Source organism: Mercenaria mercenaria, chromosome 4 (assembly GCF_021730395.1).
Source record: "Mercenaria mercenaria strain notata chromosome 4, MADL_Memer_1, whole genome shotgun sequence".
In the NCBI taxonomy this organism is placed as follows: Eukaryota; Metazoa; Mollusca; class Bivalvia; order Venerida; family Veneridae; genus Mercenaria; species Mercenaria mercenaria.
Window position 1 is genome coordinate 20,062,840 of NC_069364.1, and position 18,692 is coordinate 20,081,531.

The following is an 18,692-nucleotide window of genomic DNA, read 5'->3' on the forward strand; positions in this document are numbered from 1 at the left end:
CAAACATGGTGAAATAATTCTTTAGAAATGATTAGAAGTTTTTAACAATGTGTACTAATATGATGAATGAGGTACAACGTTCCTAAATTTTACATTTTATTCAGTATGTAAAAATCATGCATCATTTTGTAATAACGAAGCAATATATAAATATTTCATGCAAAAATGATAACATTTGTGAATAGATTCACCATCCAAATGAAAAACTGACCCTAAAGTATATAGAGATCACTCTCTAGTGGTATTTAATCATTGTGTGAAGCCTTAGAATCCGAAAAACAACACTTGCAGTCTCCGGGTCACAGTGACCTTGATCTATTGTTCGCAAAACAAATCGAATCTTCTTTAAGTAGTACTAAGTCATAATAATATAATATATTATAAAGTCTGAAAGCTTGTAATAAGCTATATTACTTTGCGAGTCCAGAAAGAAAACATGTTGACATACGGACGTATAGATGTACGGACAGACGGACACCGCCATTTCATAATACGTTCTGTTACTTCAAAACCCGGGTTTATAAAATTGATGTTTTGTCTTCTACAATGGCATTTTTTTTATGTTTCGGCCCTTGCCTTCTGTTGCCACTGTGTGTTAGGTATTTACCTGGCGGGATATTTTTTTTATATTTGCACTGTCCTGTAAATTTGGAACATGGCGGGACTTAAGAGTGAGGCTATTGCCTCATAAACCGGCTTTTGCTCCCAAGAGTTTTTTGCCACTGATTGTTTTAAGACGGTGCCCGGTTGTGTTATTGTCGTGTGCGTGCGTCCGTGTCGTGTACAGGGGCAGGTGGGGGGGGGGGCTGTGTTTCTAAAACATGGCTACGAAGTTTCACTGAATCGTGTCAGTACTTACAATACATAGAAGTCGTTCGGACAAGGTCAGTACTTACAGAGAATATAGAAGTCGTCCGGACAAGGTTATCTGACAGTCAGTCAGTCAACTAACGAATGTGGTGTTGGGTGTCACAACATTACGAATGTTGCAGTGGGAGTGCACTTTTCAACTATGTCAAGTTTAGACTTTATCCTCTTTATCCAGCATATAATCGTGCTATACGACACAGTAGTGTGTCCTATAACATAACATACCTTTTTTAGATGATAGTGCACTTTGCCTTAACTCAAGCGCAAAACAAGCTCTATAATAAACTGGATTAAAAATGAATTCATGACTTTTCGTTACTATCATTACACTCAATGTCAATTGATATACGTTTTCAAAAAGAAAATTTAGTATTAAGGAATTCACGGATGTTTCAAAGTTTGCTATCAATAGCCGAGACATTCTTGACTTTAAGTTTATAGTACACGTATATAAATTTGAGATCATAACTATTGCGTGCATCAAACAGATACAAATGAATGACCCTTGAACTATGCATTTATTTTGTTTGTTATAAACACATAATTAAAGAAACCTACTTTAATTATGTTAATGTTGTTGCTCGCTGTTGCCAAATGCAGAACAGATTTCCCTTTCTTATCTGTCACGTCTACGGTAGTATCACAATTCAGTAGAAGTATCTTGAACACATTCCCACTGCCGTAGTTGGCAGCAAAGAGAAGGGGCGTCATATCATTATCGTCTTTCAAGTTTATTTCAGCATGCCTGAAATATGCAGATAATGCCGGTAATATGATGAATTCTTTACAAATACGTTTTGGTATTTTTTTCTCTGCCGAAGGCAAGTTACAATGATAAAGAGTGTGTTTTCAGTTATTATACAGAATCAGACAACATCGTTTTTGTTTGTTCACGAATTAAAACAACAACTTAATTCTGAGTTGCAACTAATAATGTGAACTACTCTATTACCATGCGGCAAAAGGTTGACAATATTATTATTTCCAACACATTTTATTTACTTCGATTAAATATCAGCACTGTACAGTTTCAAACTATTAAATAGTCAAGCGTAACAAGGGCGAAATGATCGCCGAATTTTAAAATTAATTCATATCAAAAGATGGAAAATTAACATTTAAGCTAATTCGGACTTCAAAAATGTGTTCGTATCTACCGATTATTCGTATGAAGCAAGTTTGCTATTACCGAAATGATTTTACAAAGGTATGAGATACATGTATGACTTCGGACGGAAGAAAATAGAATAAAAGAAATACTTATACATGTATATAGGAAAATCCACGGTACGGGTAGAAATAATTTAAACGGGTTATTATAAAATAACCATCTCCTCTGCGGGTATATAAGAAACTTTAATCCCCAATTGGTTTCATAATATTATAACAATCAGGAGGTTATGTCTAACATCAGTGTTGTAACAAGGTTCGTCAAATATATTGCCGAATGTAAATGACATAACTAAATTCTCTTACTTTTGTAAGTAGAAGGGGTAGATCTATTTGTGGTGTGGTGGACAGAAGTATACTGTTATATTATATCCTAACAACTTGTCACAAACTGACATACGGGTCTCAAAGTATCTGTAGTATCAAGACAGGTATTGCATCATCATTTTTTAAATTGTTTAGTTATTGAGGTTAATGTCAAAATACCTCCCATGTTTTTAAACACTTTCCATGTACATTTCATTAACTTCGGTTCAGTAATAAAGAAGTTAATATATTTTAAACTTCAGAAATTTATGTTTTTATCTCCAAAACCGCTATAATAACGGGCCTTAAATTGTCCAATATACTTTCCAGCGGAAATAGTCCGAGTTCACGGCTATGTTGCGACGCCCGTACAAAATTCAATATTTGGCGGGACATAACCATATAAATTGACCAGATATGCTCAGCGCACATCACATTACCCGCTGACAGAAGGTTATTCTAATATTCTATTCTTTGTAGAAATTCAATTTGCTCGATCGAGAAAAGAAGTGTTTATTTCTAAAAATTTGGTATATATTTTAATTATGTTTTTATTTAGTACCTTTTTGTTCATTCTAAAAAAAAAATTGTAAATGGTTTACTGTTCAGCAAGCTATTGGTTGTTTTCGAGATGTCAGGCTAATTAATTATTTTTTTTTCCGATTTTTGTAAATTATCTATTTCGAAAGAGGAATCTAAGATGTTTAATTTGTTTTAGTTGTAAAATTTATATTGAAAATTGTGTAACGTGATATTTAGCAAGTACTTTCTTCCTAAACCGTATTTGTCATTTTTTTTCGTTGTAAATTGTAAAACGCCGGTACTGCATTGTATTGTATTGCATGTTATACTAAAAATGTATGATTTTACAAGTATAGTACCGTATATTCAATATTTAATTGCAATTTAAAAATATTGTGTGCCAGTGTATTGCATAACTATAAAGTGTCAGTTCTGTTACATGGTAGCCGATAATACAGAGTTATTGTTCATACCAGTTATTGTATAATGTTTAATTTGTATGTAATTTGTCAACTCTTTGGCGATTTGATGGGACAGTATATTAAATGTGTTAAATCTTTAACGTGCCACTCTAGTTAAGTGGAACTAAAACATCTGTGAAACATCACTATGAAACTGTATTAGAAATATCGGACTCGAACATCTTTTTCTACAAACCATTATAGATATTGGGCTAAACTTTTTCTTTCCTTCTAGTTATTAAATACTTTTTTTCTTTTCATTTTAAATATTCATTTTCTGTAAAGCGGAATGTTTATACTTGATTATACGGTAGCACCTGTATATCCTCAAAATATACAAAACCTAACTTAGTACCAATACATTTTCGTTTCAATATGTTAGGTCACTTGCAAAACGTAGAGAAAATAATAGCGTTTTGTAAAATTTTAATCGTCACGAGTTACATATGTCTGTAAGTTTGGGTCAGATTCCTTGCAAACTGCAGGAGGAGTTACCTGTAGAATCTGTCAAAAAAATACTCTTTTGACGCAAAGAATGCAGACAAATTGAAATATAGCAGACTGTTTGATTGAGTGTTTATGAGAGGTATTGACATGTGCAACACCTCTCACGCCTCCTAGCACCGGCTTAAGCGGAATTATATTACATATTTGTTGAATGGACTCCATGACCCCGAAGAACCAGAAAATTTAACAAACTGAATCCAAGTACGGGGAGACATTTTACAGCCGCCACTGTTGTGAGAGTTAATAAAATCTGTCAAAAAAGCAAGGAATGCAACCAAATTGAATAATAGCAGACTCGGTTTGATTGTGTCTGTTCATGAGAGGTAATGAAAAGTGCAACACCTCTCAAGTCCCGTAGCAAGAAGAAGAAACCTTTCAATAGTATGTTGCAATTTGTAAAAGCAAAGCTCAGGGAGGCACAATTCTTAAATCGCGCATGATATGGCACGTTCAATAAATCAAATAAAAATACGCCGTTGGTCGTTAATTTCTTTATGAAATATTCTGACGATATTCATGACAAATGACATACTCAAAAAATACTTAAAAAAGGTGAGAGATTGTGCACGATTTTTATTAATGTCACTTATTGTATTCTGAGAATAAAGAAAAATAAACTAAGGATGTGCGTTGCCAATCTTTTATTATTTCAACACAAGTTATATACGTCTCCCACCTAGGAACATTGCATAATATACAACATCTTCTACAAACACTAATCAAGCAAATTACTTACAATTTATATAAACCATAACCATATATCATACAATCTATGCGAAAAAGTTATGTAGTTTGAAAATATCTGGAAATCTATGGCTGGTGGATGGTTTCAAATGTGATATATTTTGTTTTAAATTTAATGTGGTTTTATTCTTAAATTGGAAAGAAAACATATAAACAAGTATAATGAAATATTCTATCATGAACAAGGTATGCAATTAATGCACAAATGCATTGCATGACATTTACATTATGATACTAATGAAACGTGTTTTTAAATTACACAACAAAGAAAGTTAATACCAGTGTTGGTCCATGCAGAACTGCATTACATATCTTTTTATTACAATAAAAATGATTCTGCATTTACCTTTATTATATATACTAAAAATAACCTAACTTTCATTGGCCGAAACTGCTCATCATCTTAAACTTCATGTTTAATGGTTAGTGGGTTTTCCCCATTAAACATGACTTTCTGTAAACAGAATAGAAGATTCACATAGTTAATGTTACTTTCAAACATTAAATATGTTGCAACAAATATTTGCTCATATAATAAAACAGTTATTGACTCTTGAATATGATGTGATATTCACGAGAACAGGACAATATTGACCTCGGCTATCGCCTCGGTCAATATTATCCTGTTCCGGTGATCAAGAATTGTAAATACATTTATACCAATAATCTTACTTTAAAAATGATTTCATTTTTACGTCAGTGGGAAAACCGATATAAGACCCATGTATTGTATTTCATTTTATAAAAGGTTAGTGATTTCATGCCCTAGCAAAAAAAAAAAAAACTTAAGTCGGGTACCTATGATCTTGACCTTTGCACACAACACAATGTCTTTTAATTGGAAATGTTTATGTTAAGTCATTTGAATATAAATCTTTGAACGAAACATTAAAGAACAGACAAAAATACCAATGATGTTTTATCTCCAAAGGTGACCGTGACCTTGAGCTAGGGGTCAGAGTCTAAAATGCAACACATCATTTTGTTATGGTGACTGTTTATGTCAAGTTACTTAAAAGTCCATCCATGTCCACAAAAAAACATACCGTATTAACATTTTACTTCTAAGTATGTCCTTGAGCTTGAAGTAGGGATCTGGGTCTTGTGCAAGACACGTCTTCTCATCATGGGGATCATTTGTGCCATGTAATTTCAAAATCTCTTGATGAATGTCTGAATATTTGACCGGACATGAAACAGACCCTGTTAATATTTTACCTCTAAGTGTGACCTTGACCTTGAAAATGCACGGAGGGGCACCTGGGGTTTTCCTCCACCACCAAAGCTGGAAAGTTGCCACATGACCTATAACTGTGTCGCTGCGACGTGAAACCCAGCAAAATAGATAAATAAACAGCTCAATGTATGAAACGTGACCCAAACTGACTTCTTATATTTCTTAAATTCAGTAAAGAAAATATGTTCATAATCTTTCAATTATAGATAATTATCTACAATAAAATGTGTGCATTTATGCCCTTTACTGTGACCAGATATTTCAATGTTGTGTTAACGCGTGTAATTAGGGGTTAAATGCCACAGTTGCCTATATGTATATAGGGCAAACATTTTCCAACGGACATAATTTCTTTAAACTTTGTGTACTGACTAAGAATCAAGTTTAAAACGGAATTATTTATGAAAACTCATAGTTACCCAGGCCTGTTATTGAATTATCTGCCCTTGAAATCAGAAAATACTAAAAAATCCAATTTTAAAAAGCAAATAATTCAAGATCAAAGCAAGATAACTGAGCGTTTTGATTTTTATTTCGGTTTCTGATTTCATTTGCAGTCAGTATGCAAAGTTTCAAGAAATTCGGTCCAAGGAAAATATCAGGACTTGCGGTATCATTTTGTCATGTTCTTAGTTAAAGAAATTTGCAACAGTCTCTATATTGACATGGGGAAAACATTTTCTTACAGAAAGAATTTCTTCTTTAAACTTTTTATTCTGACAGACAATCAAATAAAAAAAGTAATAAATACATAAGAACTCAGCCTTGGTTATGAATTGTCTGCCCTTGAAAGTCGGAAAATACTGAAAAAATATACTTACAAGAGCAGATAATTCAAGATCAAGCCTGGATACCTATGACTTTTGATACATATTTCCGTTTCAAACTTGATTCTCAGTCAGTACACAGAGTTTAAAGAAATTCTCTTAGTATGAAAATATTTGCCCTACATTTGCCATACATAGGCAACTGTGGCATGTATCATTATTCGACAACTTTTGCCAATTTATGTTCAGGCATAAGTAAAATGATACACGTGATATGAACGTGTCATCTAATATTTAATTTGTTAAAAATTTACAGTATGTTTTGTCATCAAAAAATTGTTTATATATATTTTAGGTATTTTTTTTTTGGGGGGGGGGGGGGGGTGGTTTAACGCCGTTTTTCAACAGTATTTCGATCATGTAACGGCGGGCAGTTAACCTAACCAGTGTTCCTGGATTCTGTACCAGTACAAACCTGTTCTCCGCAAGTAACTGCCAACTTCCCCACATGAATTATCAGAGGTGGAGGACTAATGATTTCAGACACAATGTCTTTTATCAAATAGTCACGGAGAACATACGCCCTGCCCGAGGATCGAACTCGCGACCCCGCGATCCGTAGACCAACGCTCTTACCTACTGAGCTAAGCGGGCGGGCTTTATTTTAGGTATATTTATAATTGGGGTAAATAACATTTGTTAAAAACATACCTTTTCCAACTGTTAAAATTTGTATTTTTCGAAAATGTAAACTTGTACATACAAGAACACGCATTCAATAATAAAATTAGATCAGATTTTTTAATTTTCAAAACTTAATCATGATTAGCTTTTCTTTCAAAACTATTAAATTTGTATCTGAAAAAGGTCATATTGAACAAAAGTTTGAAATTTCACTTTACTCATGTGCAAACAACAGTTTTGTGTTATCCAACAGTTAAACATTTTAAACAGGAAAATTAGCTCCAAACTACTAAACAAATAAAGTAAATTATGATTTCACCATTTTGTTGAAGACACAAACAATTCAATTCCATAGCTTCTGTAATTTGTTTTTCCATAACATAATTTTTTGTATTTCGAAAAAATAAACCTTAAACAACAATAGAAATCATTAGGCTCATTGCTGCAAATGAGGTGTTTGAAAGTCAGCAAATGTTATGTTAATTTCTATCAAACTTAATCAGATAACTTACATTATACACACTTAAGAAAATCCATTGTATTCTCAATGTAATGAGTGAAATTTTGACGAGAAAAAGCCCAGTTACCTTACATTGGATTTAAACCAAAGCTAAAAATGATATATTTTGTAAAACGTCTTGGTCCTAATTATGATTTTGCCAATATGTTTCCCTGTTTTGAAATATATTAACGTATAAAGGCTTATTCAGTGTTGTTGGTCCTTTTGGATCATGGAGTCCATTCAATATATATATGTAATAGAGTTCCGCTTAAGCCGGTGCTAGGGGACCTGAGAGGTGTTGCACATTTCATTACCTCTCACAAACAGACTCAATCAAACCGAGTCTGCTTTTATTCTGCTTGGTTGAGTTCTATCTTTCTACAGGCTTTGCTAGTATTACACCTTCGTTTGTACCTATTATTTTTTCTTGTGCATTAAAGCTGGGCGAACACTTCAACATGAAATATCTAGACGAATTCATGATATTTGGCAGAATTGTCCGAAAGGGTAAAACATGAAATATGCAAAATGTGGTTAATGTTTCTTATTGTTTCCTGAGAATAAATACGTATTCTAGTTTGATAAATATTGGGACATTTCAACTACCTGAAACAAAAGAAACAATAGGAAAATTTTAAAACAGCGCGTAGCTTTGGACTGTAAGTATTTTCAATCTTTCTTGACTGCGCAGCCGAGATAGGCAACGTTATGTAATAATAATTTCATAAACTTGCAATTCTAATGAATTTTGTCAAACTATGTACTTGTCAAGGCAAACGTTTAACAAATTTAATATAACATCGCTTTGTTTTATTCTTCCCTAGACAAAATGTTTTATACATAGGCTTAAATAACGCTAAAATGATAGATAGGAAAATCAAATTTCCAAGATATTCCCAGTAAAAATCTAACAGGCATTAAGAACTCGGTGAGCAGAAATGAGTATAAATGATGAGTTATTAAAGTTATAAACAAATATATTAGTGACAAAAATCTGAGTGACCACCTTTAAGCATTCTTTAGTTACTATGTTGAAAAGGTTTTCAGTATTAAGGTTACTATGGCCTTGACATTCAACATACTCAACCAAAAAAGGGTTCCTCAGCTAACAACATAGGTATTTATCTTATGAAGTTTGACGACTTGAGGCCAAAATGTTCAACAGTGTACAAGTGGAAATTGTTTTCTATCACAAGATCATCGTGACCCTTGACCTTGACCTTCTGACTCCTAGAACAAGACCAGGGGACATTCGTGGCTGAGTGGTCAAGGTCGCTGACTTCAAATCACTTGTCCCTCGCCGTTGTGAGCTCGAGTCTCTCTTGGGGCGTTGAATTGTTCTTGTGAGGAGGCCAGACAATTACCCTACGAAGTTTTAAGACTGTTCGACCTTTGACCAAATAATTTGGACCTTCTACCTATTGACCATCAAAACAATAGAGATTATAAGCTGACCACAGGTAATCATCTTATAAGGTTTGACGGCTGTAGGCAAATACGTTCTATAATTATGAAGTGGAAATATTTTTTAATTTAAATGTCTCTGAAACATCCACCTTTGACCTACCTACCAAAACCTAGGAGTCATTCACAAACAACAGAAATTATCCTATAGAAGTTGACGTCTGTAGTCCTAAACGTTCTTCAGTTATCAATTGAAATACAATTTTCAGCTTAAGGTCACCGCGAATTGAGTAACTAAAACCAAAAGAGTCGTCGGCTAGTCAGTACTAACCTGCTTCCAACTTTTAGGGTCCTGCTCAGAAACTTTTCAATTATGGATCGGAAACCGAAGGAACGGACAAAGGACCGAACGTACGAATGGCCTGATTACTATATGCCCTTTTGAGCGGTATAATGAAATACCCGAAACCAATATAAGTTAGGTTGCCTGTCCCGACAAAGCTGCTTTGATAAAAGGACCAACCAGAATGGATCCAATATATCGTTGGACTTAGCTTAGATATTAGTAGTCATTTAACCATTTTTACCGACTTCCAAACATATTAAAGGAATAGCACTGCATTTTGACCTATACCCTATGGTTCTGACTGTGACTGGCTAGGTTCGTACCAAGCGTGTCTTTCCTACGGTCATGTTCCAACAATGTACATTTGTATCATTCGTAATGACGTCATGACGTAATATGACGCTATGAAGACTATACCTGAGTCTATCTGTAAAACATAAACAAATAAGCACGTTTTACTTACTTATTTATAAGTTCAGTTGCTATATCACTGTAGTTCAGTAGTGCAGCTATATGCAGTGGTGATCTTCCTTTACGATCCTTTTCTTTTGCGTCTTGCGGATTATTTTTAAGTATTGATGTAACTAATTCAATACTTTTGCCAATGACAAAGTAGTGAAGCAAATGGCTTTCACTTCTGTCATAAACTTTGTAAATGTCTTCTAACTGATGTTGCGGTATGTGCTTCACATAGTCTTCAAAGTCTTCCTTGAACACTAAGAGACGCTCTTTCTACGAATAAAGGAAATATGTATGAAACATCATTATATTCATGTACATGTATTCAAAGCATGCCAGTGAAATTAAACAAAATCACATAAGTCATGATTATATTTCATCTAAGTTTCATGGATTTCATAATTACTGTTACTGGCATACATTGTTTTGAAGCTGTAATAGGTAAAAGCCTGACATATACGATAGACGCAAACCCCGCTTCAATCGGGAAGTTTGATAACTCTAATAAATCTAATTGTTATGTCTAGTTTGTACTACTCATAATAGCTCCTACGTTACACTATTTTACTCCTACTTTTCAGCGCCGAGCCGGTTGATGTAAAAGGTCATTAATTAAAAGAAACATTATTTGTTTTATATAAACTATCACCAATGCAGATGTACGCATCTGAAAGAACATCACTTTTTAGTGGTGGTTAGCTGTCATAGAAATTACCTATTTTGATTTTTGTCGCACATTAAATCCCTTAATACTTGCCACAGTATGAATATAAATTTAAAAAAAAAAATAAAAAAAAATAAAAAACATCTATATCTTTGCATTTATTAAAGCACCCATTTTAAACGAAAATGTAAAAAAAAGGAAAAGGTAAGGATTTATTTACTTAAAACCTCTTTCAATTACACGACAGAAGCATATTTTGAAAAAAAAAAATACCGTATTCCTATGCGAAATAATTATTGTCAAAATTCCCTGTTATTTAATTTTACTGTGAAGAAATACGCAATACCAAACATTTAGTCGGTTTTCATTAAAATATTTCAAGCTTTACACGGTATAGACAATTAGTCAATGTAACCTATACCTATTTACAGGGCTAGATTAAATTGCAGGATGTACTGCTGCCAAGCAGACACATTGAAGTCGAAGGAACTTTTATACTTTAGCTCCTTGTACAAATGATTTCAAAAGACACTGAACATTCTGCAGATTCTTTGAAACTTCTTGATCAAACCAAACCGAAACATCTGACATTGTGTGGCCACTTCGATTGTCCTGATATAAACTGGAAAACCCGCTTCGTCTTAAAGACACCTAGATATACAACGTATTAGTAATCGTAAACGGATACAAATTTAATACAAATCCATGGACAACCCCTCAGTAATGAGAACTCCATGAACCTTGTTTGTACCGCCAACTCATCACTTGTCAAATAATCAGTAAACGCCCCTCGTATTTCTATGGTCATTATTGGCCCAAGCGTCCGACCATTCTACAACAGTCATAAGTCCCGAAAAGTCTACCTATTATCCAAGGTTGACTAAAACTCCATCTTGACAAGTATCAATAACGATTTGCTTTTTCAATATCGCTATTGAAAAAAATCCAGTCTTCCTGCGACTTTAAACCATCAAAATCAAGGAAACATTGACAAAGCACCACTAGAACGAAAAGATAACTTACTCAGAGATGCCAAAGCCAAAGCCGATATCCTAGTAGAACAGTTTTTTTTGCTAGAGATAGCGACTGCACTAAACTCAACGTCAACACATAGTAAAATATACCTAATATGAAACATCCACTCAGTCTAAAATGTGTCTAAAATTAAGTAGAATAAGTCAACACTGTGGGACCAAACAGTATCCACATTATTGTCATAAACACCTATGCCAAATAAGTACCTCAACGTCAAGGAGTGCGTGGCATTTATTCACATTTTATTTATACATGCAAACTATATTAAGGCTGGTGATACGCATTCACATCTGTTCCATGCATCAAATTTTAATTTTAGGTAATCCAGTTCAATAGAAATAAACTTTCTAAATTCTGAATTTCATTAGCAAAAATAAAGTTTAAAATATAAAAAGATCACGTGCCTCAAGAAAAAAAAACGAAGTTACTGTTTTAATGGTTGTTCAACGTTTGCAAAGATATGACGTTAAAACAAATTAAACAATTAAATCATTTTAATTGGTCTAATTACAGTGTTTCTGTTTTTGTTGTTGTAACATTATATAATAAATGTGAAATTACCTACAGCCAACAGACTTTGAGCTATAACAATTTGTACCGACAAAGCCCATGCAAACCAGATTCTAACAGAAGACAATATTTTCCGTAACAGCTTCCTTCGGAGTACCTATGGGTACTGCGGAAAAAGCCGGAATACAAAAAGTACCATATGGATTTTTTTCTGCCTGTTCATATTTACTTGTGGAAAACAAGCAGTAATTTTGACAAAAATGTTTTAGGTTACGATAACTAAACCTAAATACATTGATGAAGTTTTCCCAGAAATAGTCATTACAGTCCCCATGCCTTTTAATCTTTTCAATTTGGTGTAGCTGAACAATACATGTAAATTGCATAAAATCTAATAATTCAGATAGAATAGACAATTAGTGATGTCGACAATTATTTTTATTGAGTTTTCATCAACTTTCTTTCTTTCTAGGTATTATTTTAAAGCAAATTTTCGTAACTCGTATTCTCTTATTGTATACTATATTTCTTTTATCGTTCAAAAAAAATCGTATTTCAAATTCAACTTGAAAAGAGCAGTCGCAAATGATTAATATGTACATGTAGATGTAGAAGCGACGTGTAAAATTGTACAGTAAATTTGTTGTTGGTGGTACAAAAAATAAATTGGTTAAATGTTTATTAATTGGTGCAAATAAAATAATTTAAAATGACTCTTCAGCTTGAAATGATTCTTTATAAACAGACTTGTGGTATCTTGAGACATTTGAAGCATTTGATAAAATCTGTAAAAATATCGATCGATTGATGGAGTCTGCTCACGAGAGGTAATAAAATGTGCAGCACCACGCCCCCTAGCACTGGCTTAAGCGGAACTCTATTACACATATGCTGAATGGACTCCATGATCCCAAAGAACAGAAAATATAACAACACTGAATCCAAGTACGAATCTACACTGAATCTAAGTCTAAAAGTAATTATTTTCGAGTAAAGTTGCACACGGCAATGCACTATACCGCGAGCGACGTCAGCACATAATCGAATATGTTTATTTCACTCGTCATATGAAAGAAACGGCTACCTTGGCAAAATCAAGTATAAACATAAATATTATGTCGTTAAGCAATGATGTTTCTTTTGCAAATTCCTTACTTTTGGGGCGCATAAATGCATTTATACAAGTGCGAGAAATATCGCAAATAGGAAATTTTAAGAAATATCGGGAGTGCTGTAGAGTTAATGTACTTAAAATACTTCAAATACAAAGTACTTCTCTTTTAATTATAATATTTTCATTTGCCAGTTCGTTTTTCATATGTGGAAATGAGTTAAATTTCAGTTCGGGGACCCTAAATTTTTAGTAAAAACTGCTTAATATATTGATAACCTAGGGAGACCTCCCCCGTACTTCCGGCAAATACCTGAACTACAGCGGGTTTACATGTTATGGAATAATGCTAAACGTTAACAATGCTAGACAGACAAATAATGTCTCATACTTGTTTTTTTCTTTTTTGCTGATCTGAGTTGAATCTACCGGGAATGGTTAACCTGTTGATTTTATTACTTGAAAAGAGCAGTCGCAAATGATTAATATGTAGATGTAGTAGCGACGTGTAAAATTGTACAGTAAATTTGTTGTTGGTGGAACAAAAAATAAATTGGTTAAATGTTTATTAATTGGTGCAAATAAAATAATTTAAAATGACTCTTCAGCTTGAAATGATTCTTTATAAACAGACTTGTGGTATCTTGAGACATTTGAAGCATTTAATAAAATCTGTAAAAATATCGATCGACTGATGGAGTCTGCTCACGAGAGGTAATAAAATGTGCAGCACCACGCCCCCTAGCAATGGCTTAAGCGGAACTCTATTACACATATGCTGAATGGACTCCATGAACAACACTGAATCCAAGTACGAATCTACACTGAATCTAAGTCTAAAAGTAATTATTTTCGAGTAAAGTTGCACACGACAATGCACTATACCGCGAGCGACGTCAGCACATAATCGAATATGTTTATTTCACTCGTCATATGAAAGAAACGGCTACCTTGGCAAAATCAAGTATAAACATTACTTTTGGGGCGTATAAATGCATTTATACAAGTGCGAGAAATATCGCAAATAGGAAATTTTAAGAAATATCGGGAGTGCTGTAGAGTTAATGTACTTAAAATACTTCAAATACAAAGCACTTCTCTTTATGATATTTCCATTTGCCAGTTCGTTTCTCATATGTGGAAATGAGTTAAATTTCAGTTCGGGGACCCTAAATTTTTAGTAAAAACTGCTACATATATTAATAACCTAGGAAGACCTCCCCCGTACTTTCGGCATATAACTGAACTACAGCGGGTTTACATATTATGGAATGATGCTAAACGTTAACAGTGCTAGACAGACAAAAAGTGTCTCATACTTGTTTTTCTTTTTTTGCCGATCTGAGCTGAATCTACAGGAATGGTTAACCTGTTGATTTTATTACATGACAAAATATGCGCTATCCATATTCAGATGTGTATCAGCATATCATGCAACACCCAAAGATCCAAACAGGCTATATGTTGATTACTGGACTGTTTAAAGTATTCGTACTAGCCATGCGTCATCTTATCTATGCTGTATTAAAACAATTAGCGTCTACTCTATTCGAACATTGTTGCTCGAAATTGGATACTTCGAACATCACGATTTGCTCAAACTCATCGTCAGTTGCCAGCTAAATCCCTACATAATCTATCTTTTTCGATTGCTCGAAATATCGATAACTCGAACAAATTTTGATCTAGGTCGAGATAACGGAGTTTGACTGTATTTTGCTTTGGGGACCAGAACTTAACACTTTTGAGCAGAAATATATTTTCCTGTTCATAATAGGATTTAAATTATTCAGACCCTGATGCCTTTTCTCCGCGAAATTAGTTAAACGAATGTTTTCGAGTGTTTAGACATTCTAAATATGGAATGAAATTTTCGCAGCATAAACATACCAAATGACGCTAAAGACTAGAACTTATACTATGAATAAAATAACACTCGGTGATTAATTAAGATACATTATAACCTATAAGCCGTTTACTAGTTAACTTTAAGTGACTCTAAGATGTGGCATGTTGCGTTTCATAAATATGATTCCATATCCATTCTATGATGCATGCCAAAAGATGGAAGAAAGAGACTGAGTACTATATTTTTTCATTTGAGAAAACAATATTAGTATATGTTAAAAAACTATAGTTTTCTTCAGATAGATATAAACCACTTGCAAAAACGTCAATGAGCAAGGCACATGTGCCCAGTGTGGGAGTTCCATGAAAACATAGTATCATATTCTTTCCTATATAATCAGAAAGAAGAGTTACAGAGAAATCAAATATTACTGAGAATCCATATCCATTCCTGTTGAATTAAAAGCTTTATAAATCACGAACGGATCTTCGTAATTATTATAAAACATTTATATACCCCGTAAGACCACGCAAATTTCTTTCAAAATGTAACACATCAAATACTTGAAAAAAATTGCTAATCGTCATTGTAAGAAAAAAAAAAGAAAAACATATATTCTATTAACTACACCATCGTGAAACGGACTTGACTCGAGCTTTTTGCTAAAAATGCTCTTTCTGTAAAATCGAAGTTTGATCATATAACGAGAATAAGAATTTAATTTTTTGTTTCTAAACTATTTTAAAATTTGCCAAATAACATGAATTTGTTTCCTTGGTAATAAAAGCTTTTCTACCATTTGGACTTGACATTCGACTTAACGACATTAAAAAAGAAACAACACAACCGAGTATTTCTTGTCTTTACCACAATATTTCATGTCATATGCACCAATAACTGTGTGAAAATGAATCAGATATCAGTCAAGAAACATCCATGTGTACTTCAAATAACAATAGTCAGCCATTGTCATCATGTGACGTCACATCACTAATTTCACGGTATAGGACACTAAATATTATTCAAACATTGAAAAGCTATCTAAGTCAAACTAACAGGAACACTCAAAAGTCATTAAACGTCAATTTAAACGTTTTATATTAACTGTTTACATTGACACTGTTGAAAATATACTCCTCCGGGCAGTGGACAAACCAGACATTTTGCAAGTAAACAACAAGGTCGCGGGCGTGGTCATAATGTATCGCAGCCTAAGCATTGTACTATTACTGAATATTTTCTACCTGATACTTACCTAACATGTTCCAATTCACTGTTCAGTATCGTGGGTGTATTTTGAGGAAATGGTCATGGGGCACACTTCCCCTCCTCCCCCTTAAAATCCGTCGAGTTTATACGTTTTGATGATTCGCCAAATATTAATATTTCATTCATTTTTATCTAGCTAGGGATGTTTCGTAAAATTTGGTGTTCTGACCTATTGGCGGAGTTAATTTGCATAATTAATGAGGACAAATGCCAAACGGCTGTAAGACGAACTTATAAAAATTGCAAATATTTATTTAATTAATTGATATTTTTGAATTTTTGAAATAGATATCTGAAAATGCGATTTTAATAAATATTGACAGATATTTAGCAAGGTAACTGCAGGTAAGAATGTTTTTCGCTAGCATGCGTAAAATAGGTCACGAATTTGGACATGTAAACACCCCGTAGGTGGCGCAACACAAATACCTCGAAATTAGTGATGACGCGAGACTAAAGTGATGTCGAGTATTACAGAAGAATTCTTACTTAATGACCGCTTAAATAAAGCTTTATAATTAAGGCAGTTTTCCTTCGGTACTCTTTTCAGTTTTAAATGGAAACATCAGAAAAAACTAATTCCCATGTTTTTCCATAAAATATGATCTGTCAGTCATTAAGTTAAAAATGTCTTCTCAAATAATATAGAAATAATTTCTGTATATCTCAACATGTTCTAGTTTTTTTCTTTGTAGTCGTAGAAGATCAGTCCCTTTAAAGACTGAACTGCCCTAAATGTTCTACTAACAAACCATACAACTTCATTTTATAAATCCTTCGTTTAATTGGTACATATAGTTCGTCGTTATTCAGACTTATTTTCAAATAAATACTGCTCTTTAAGAAGAGCTAGTCATCATTCCGACTGAAATAATTCTACACCACAAATAAGGTTTCAGGCGAGCTAATCCACTCGGCCAAGGATGCCCCTGGACTAAATAAGCGTTACCATATTGAGATGCACTTTCAATTATATTTGAAATAAAGAAGTTTCACAATAATTTGTACGGTAGATAGGTGACATTAATTACAGACCATATGCCGTTGACGTCGTCCTGAAAAATTGAATACCAAAAAAAATGGCAGTATCGCCTTTCCATTGATAGAGTGAGGATGCCTCATATATATAGATATAGTATATATGATATTCGTACATCATGTTTGTATTTCCTTTTGCGCTTGCCACGAATTATTATTACCAATAGGCATTAAATTTGTCATATATCACTCCTGAAATGTTGTTAAGGTACTTAGTAGAAACAACAGAATTGCTATTAATTAAAGATCCACTTCTAACACCAGAACGAGTATAATATTAAAACGGGAGTGTGTAGCTGAGACATCCTATTTACTGATTATTTGACCCACTGCATCGGATCTGATCAAGCAGTCATGAATATGTTCAGGAATAACCAACAAATAAACAAAACAATTTCAAACCGAAAGTATGTTTACCGACTGCTTACGAACCCTTCGCGCATCTTCGGATTCTTTCGGAAGAATCCTCCGAAACTAGATTTATAAATAGATGCAACATATATTACATGCCCAAACGAAAACCTGATTTTTGCAAACTTTGCATCGGAAATTCAACATGTTTTGTAACTCTCAAAAACTTCCTGAAAATCATTCTAATAATACAGATAATATACAGCTATACTACAAGTTTTCAGGAGGACAATTTAGGCCCTTCCCGAATAAAGGTATTTTCACAACTTCGTCTGCAAACTTTTTCAGTTAATCTCTTTTAAACATAGTTTTAAGAATATAAATGAATAACTATCTTACATTGTAGAAGGGAACAAAATGTGAAATTTACCTATATACTAGTAAATACACTGATTTATGTACATGTGGCTACATTAATTCAATAAAATTTTAGACATTAAATACATTGTCTTGGCCTAATATATGTCACTGTCAATTTGAAACTAAAAATTTGTACATCTGATATTTTTTATGCAAATCGTGTATAACTACTATCATGGAAATACAGTTATTTTGTCGCGCGTCTTTAATCGGATATTCGTTTGAATTAATTTTAAAATCACGTGATCCCGAAGAATTTTCGATCGATTACGGAAAAGCGATAAACACGAAAGTAGGATAAAATGACCACACATGTCAGTCTTAGAATTTACAGAAACAAGCATTTGTTTCTCTATACATGTGTTGATTTCAAGAGAATATTGCACGGCTATCGTAATGTTTAATGGTATATTTCAAAATGTGAAGTCTTATTTTAAGATTTATTTCTATTCATTTGTCTTTATTT

General features: G+C 33.3%; 1 protein-coding gene across 1 annotated transcript in view; it reads right to left on the bottom strand.

Annotated features, from left to right (window-relative positions):
• Positions 1-18,692, bottom strand: part of LOC123551132 (ankyrin repeat and protein kinase domain-containing protein 1-like) — a 217,463-nt gene that overhangs the window by 1,660 nt on the left and 197,111 nt on the right. The window contains exons 10-11 of the mRNA XM_053542067.1: positions 9,984-10,252; positions 1,429-1,615 (exon numbers count right to left, since the gene is read on the bottom strand). Of these exons, the coding sequence (XP_053398042.1) occupies positions 1,429-1,615; positions 9,984-10,252 (456 nt within the window). The remainder of the gene's footprint in view (positions 1-1,428; positions 1,616-9,983; positions 10,253-18,692) is intronic.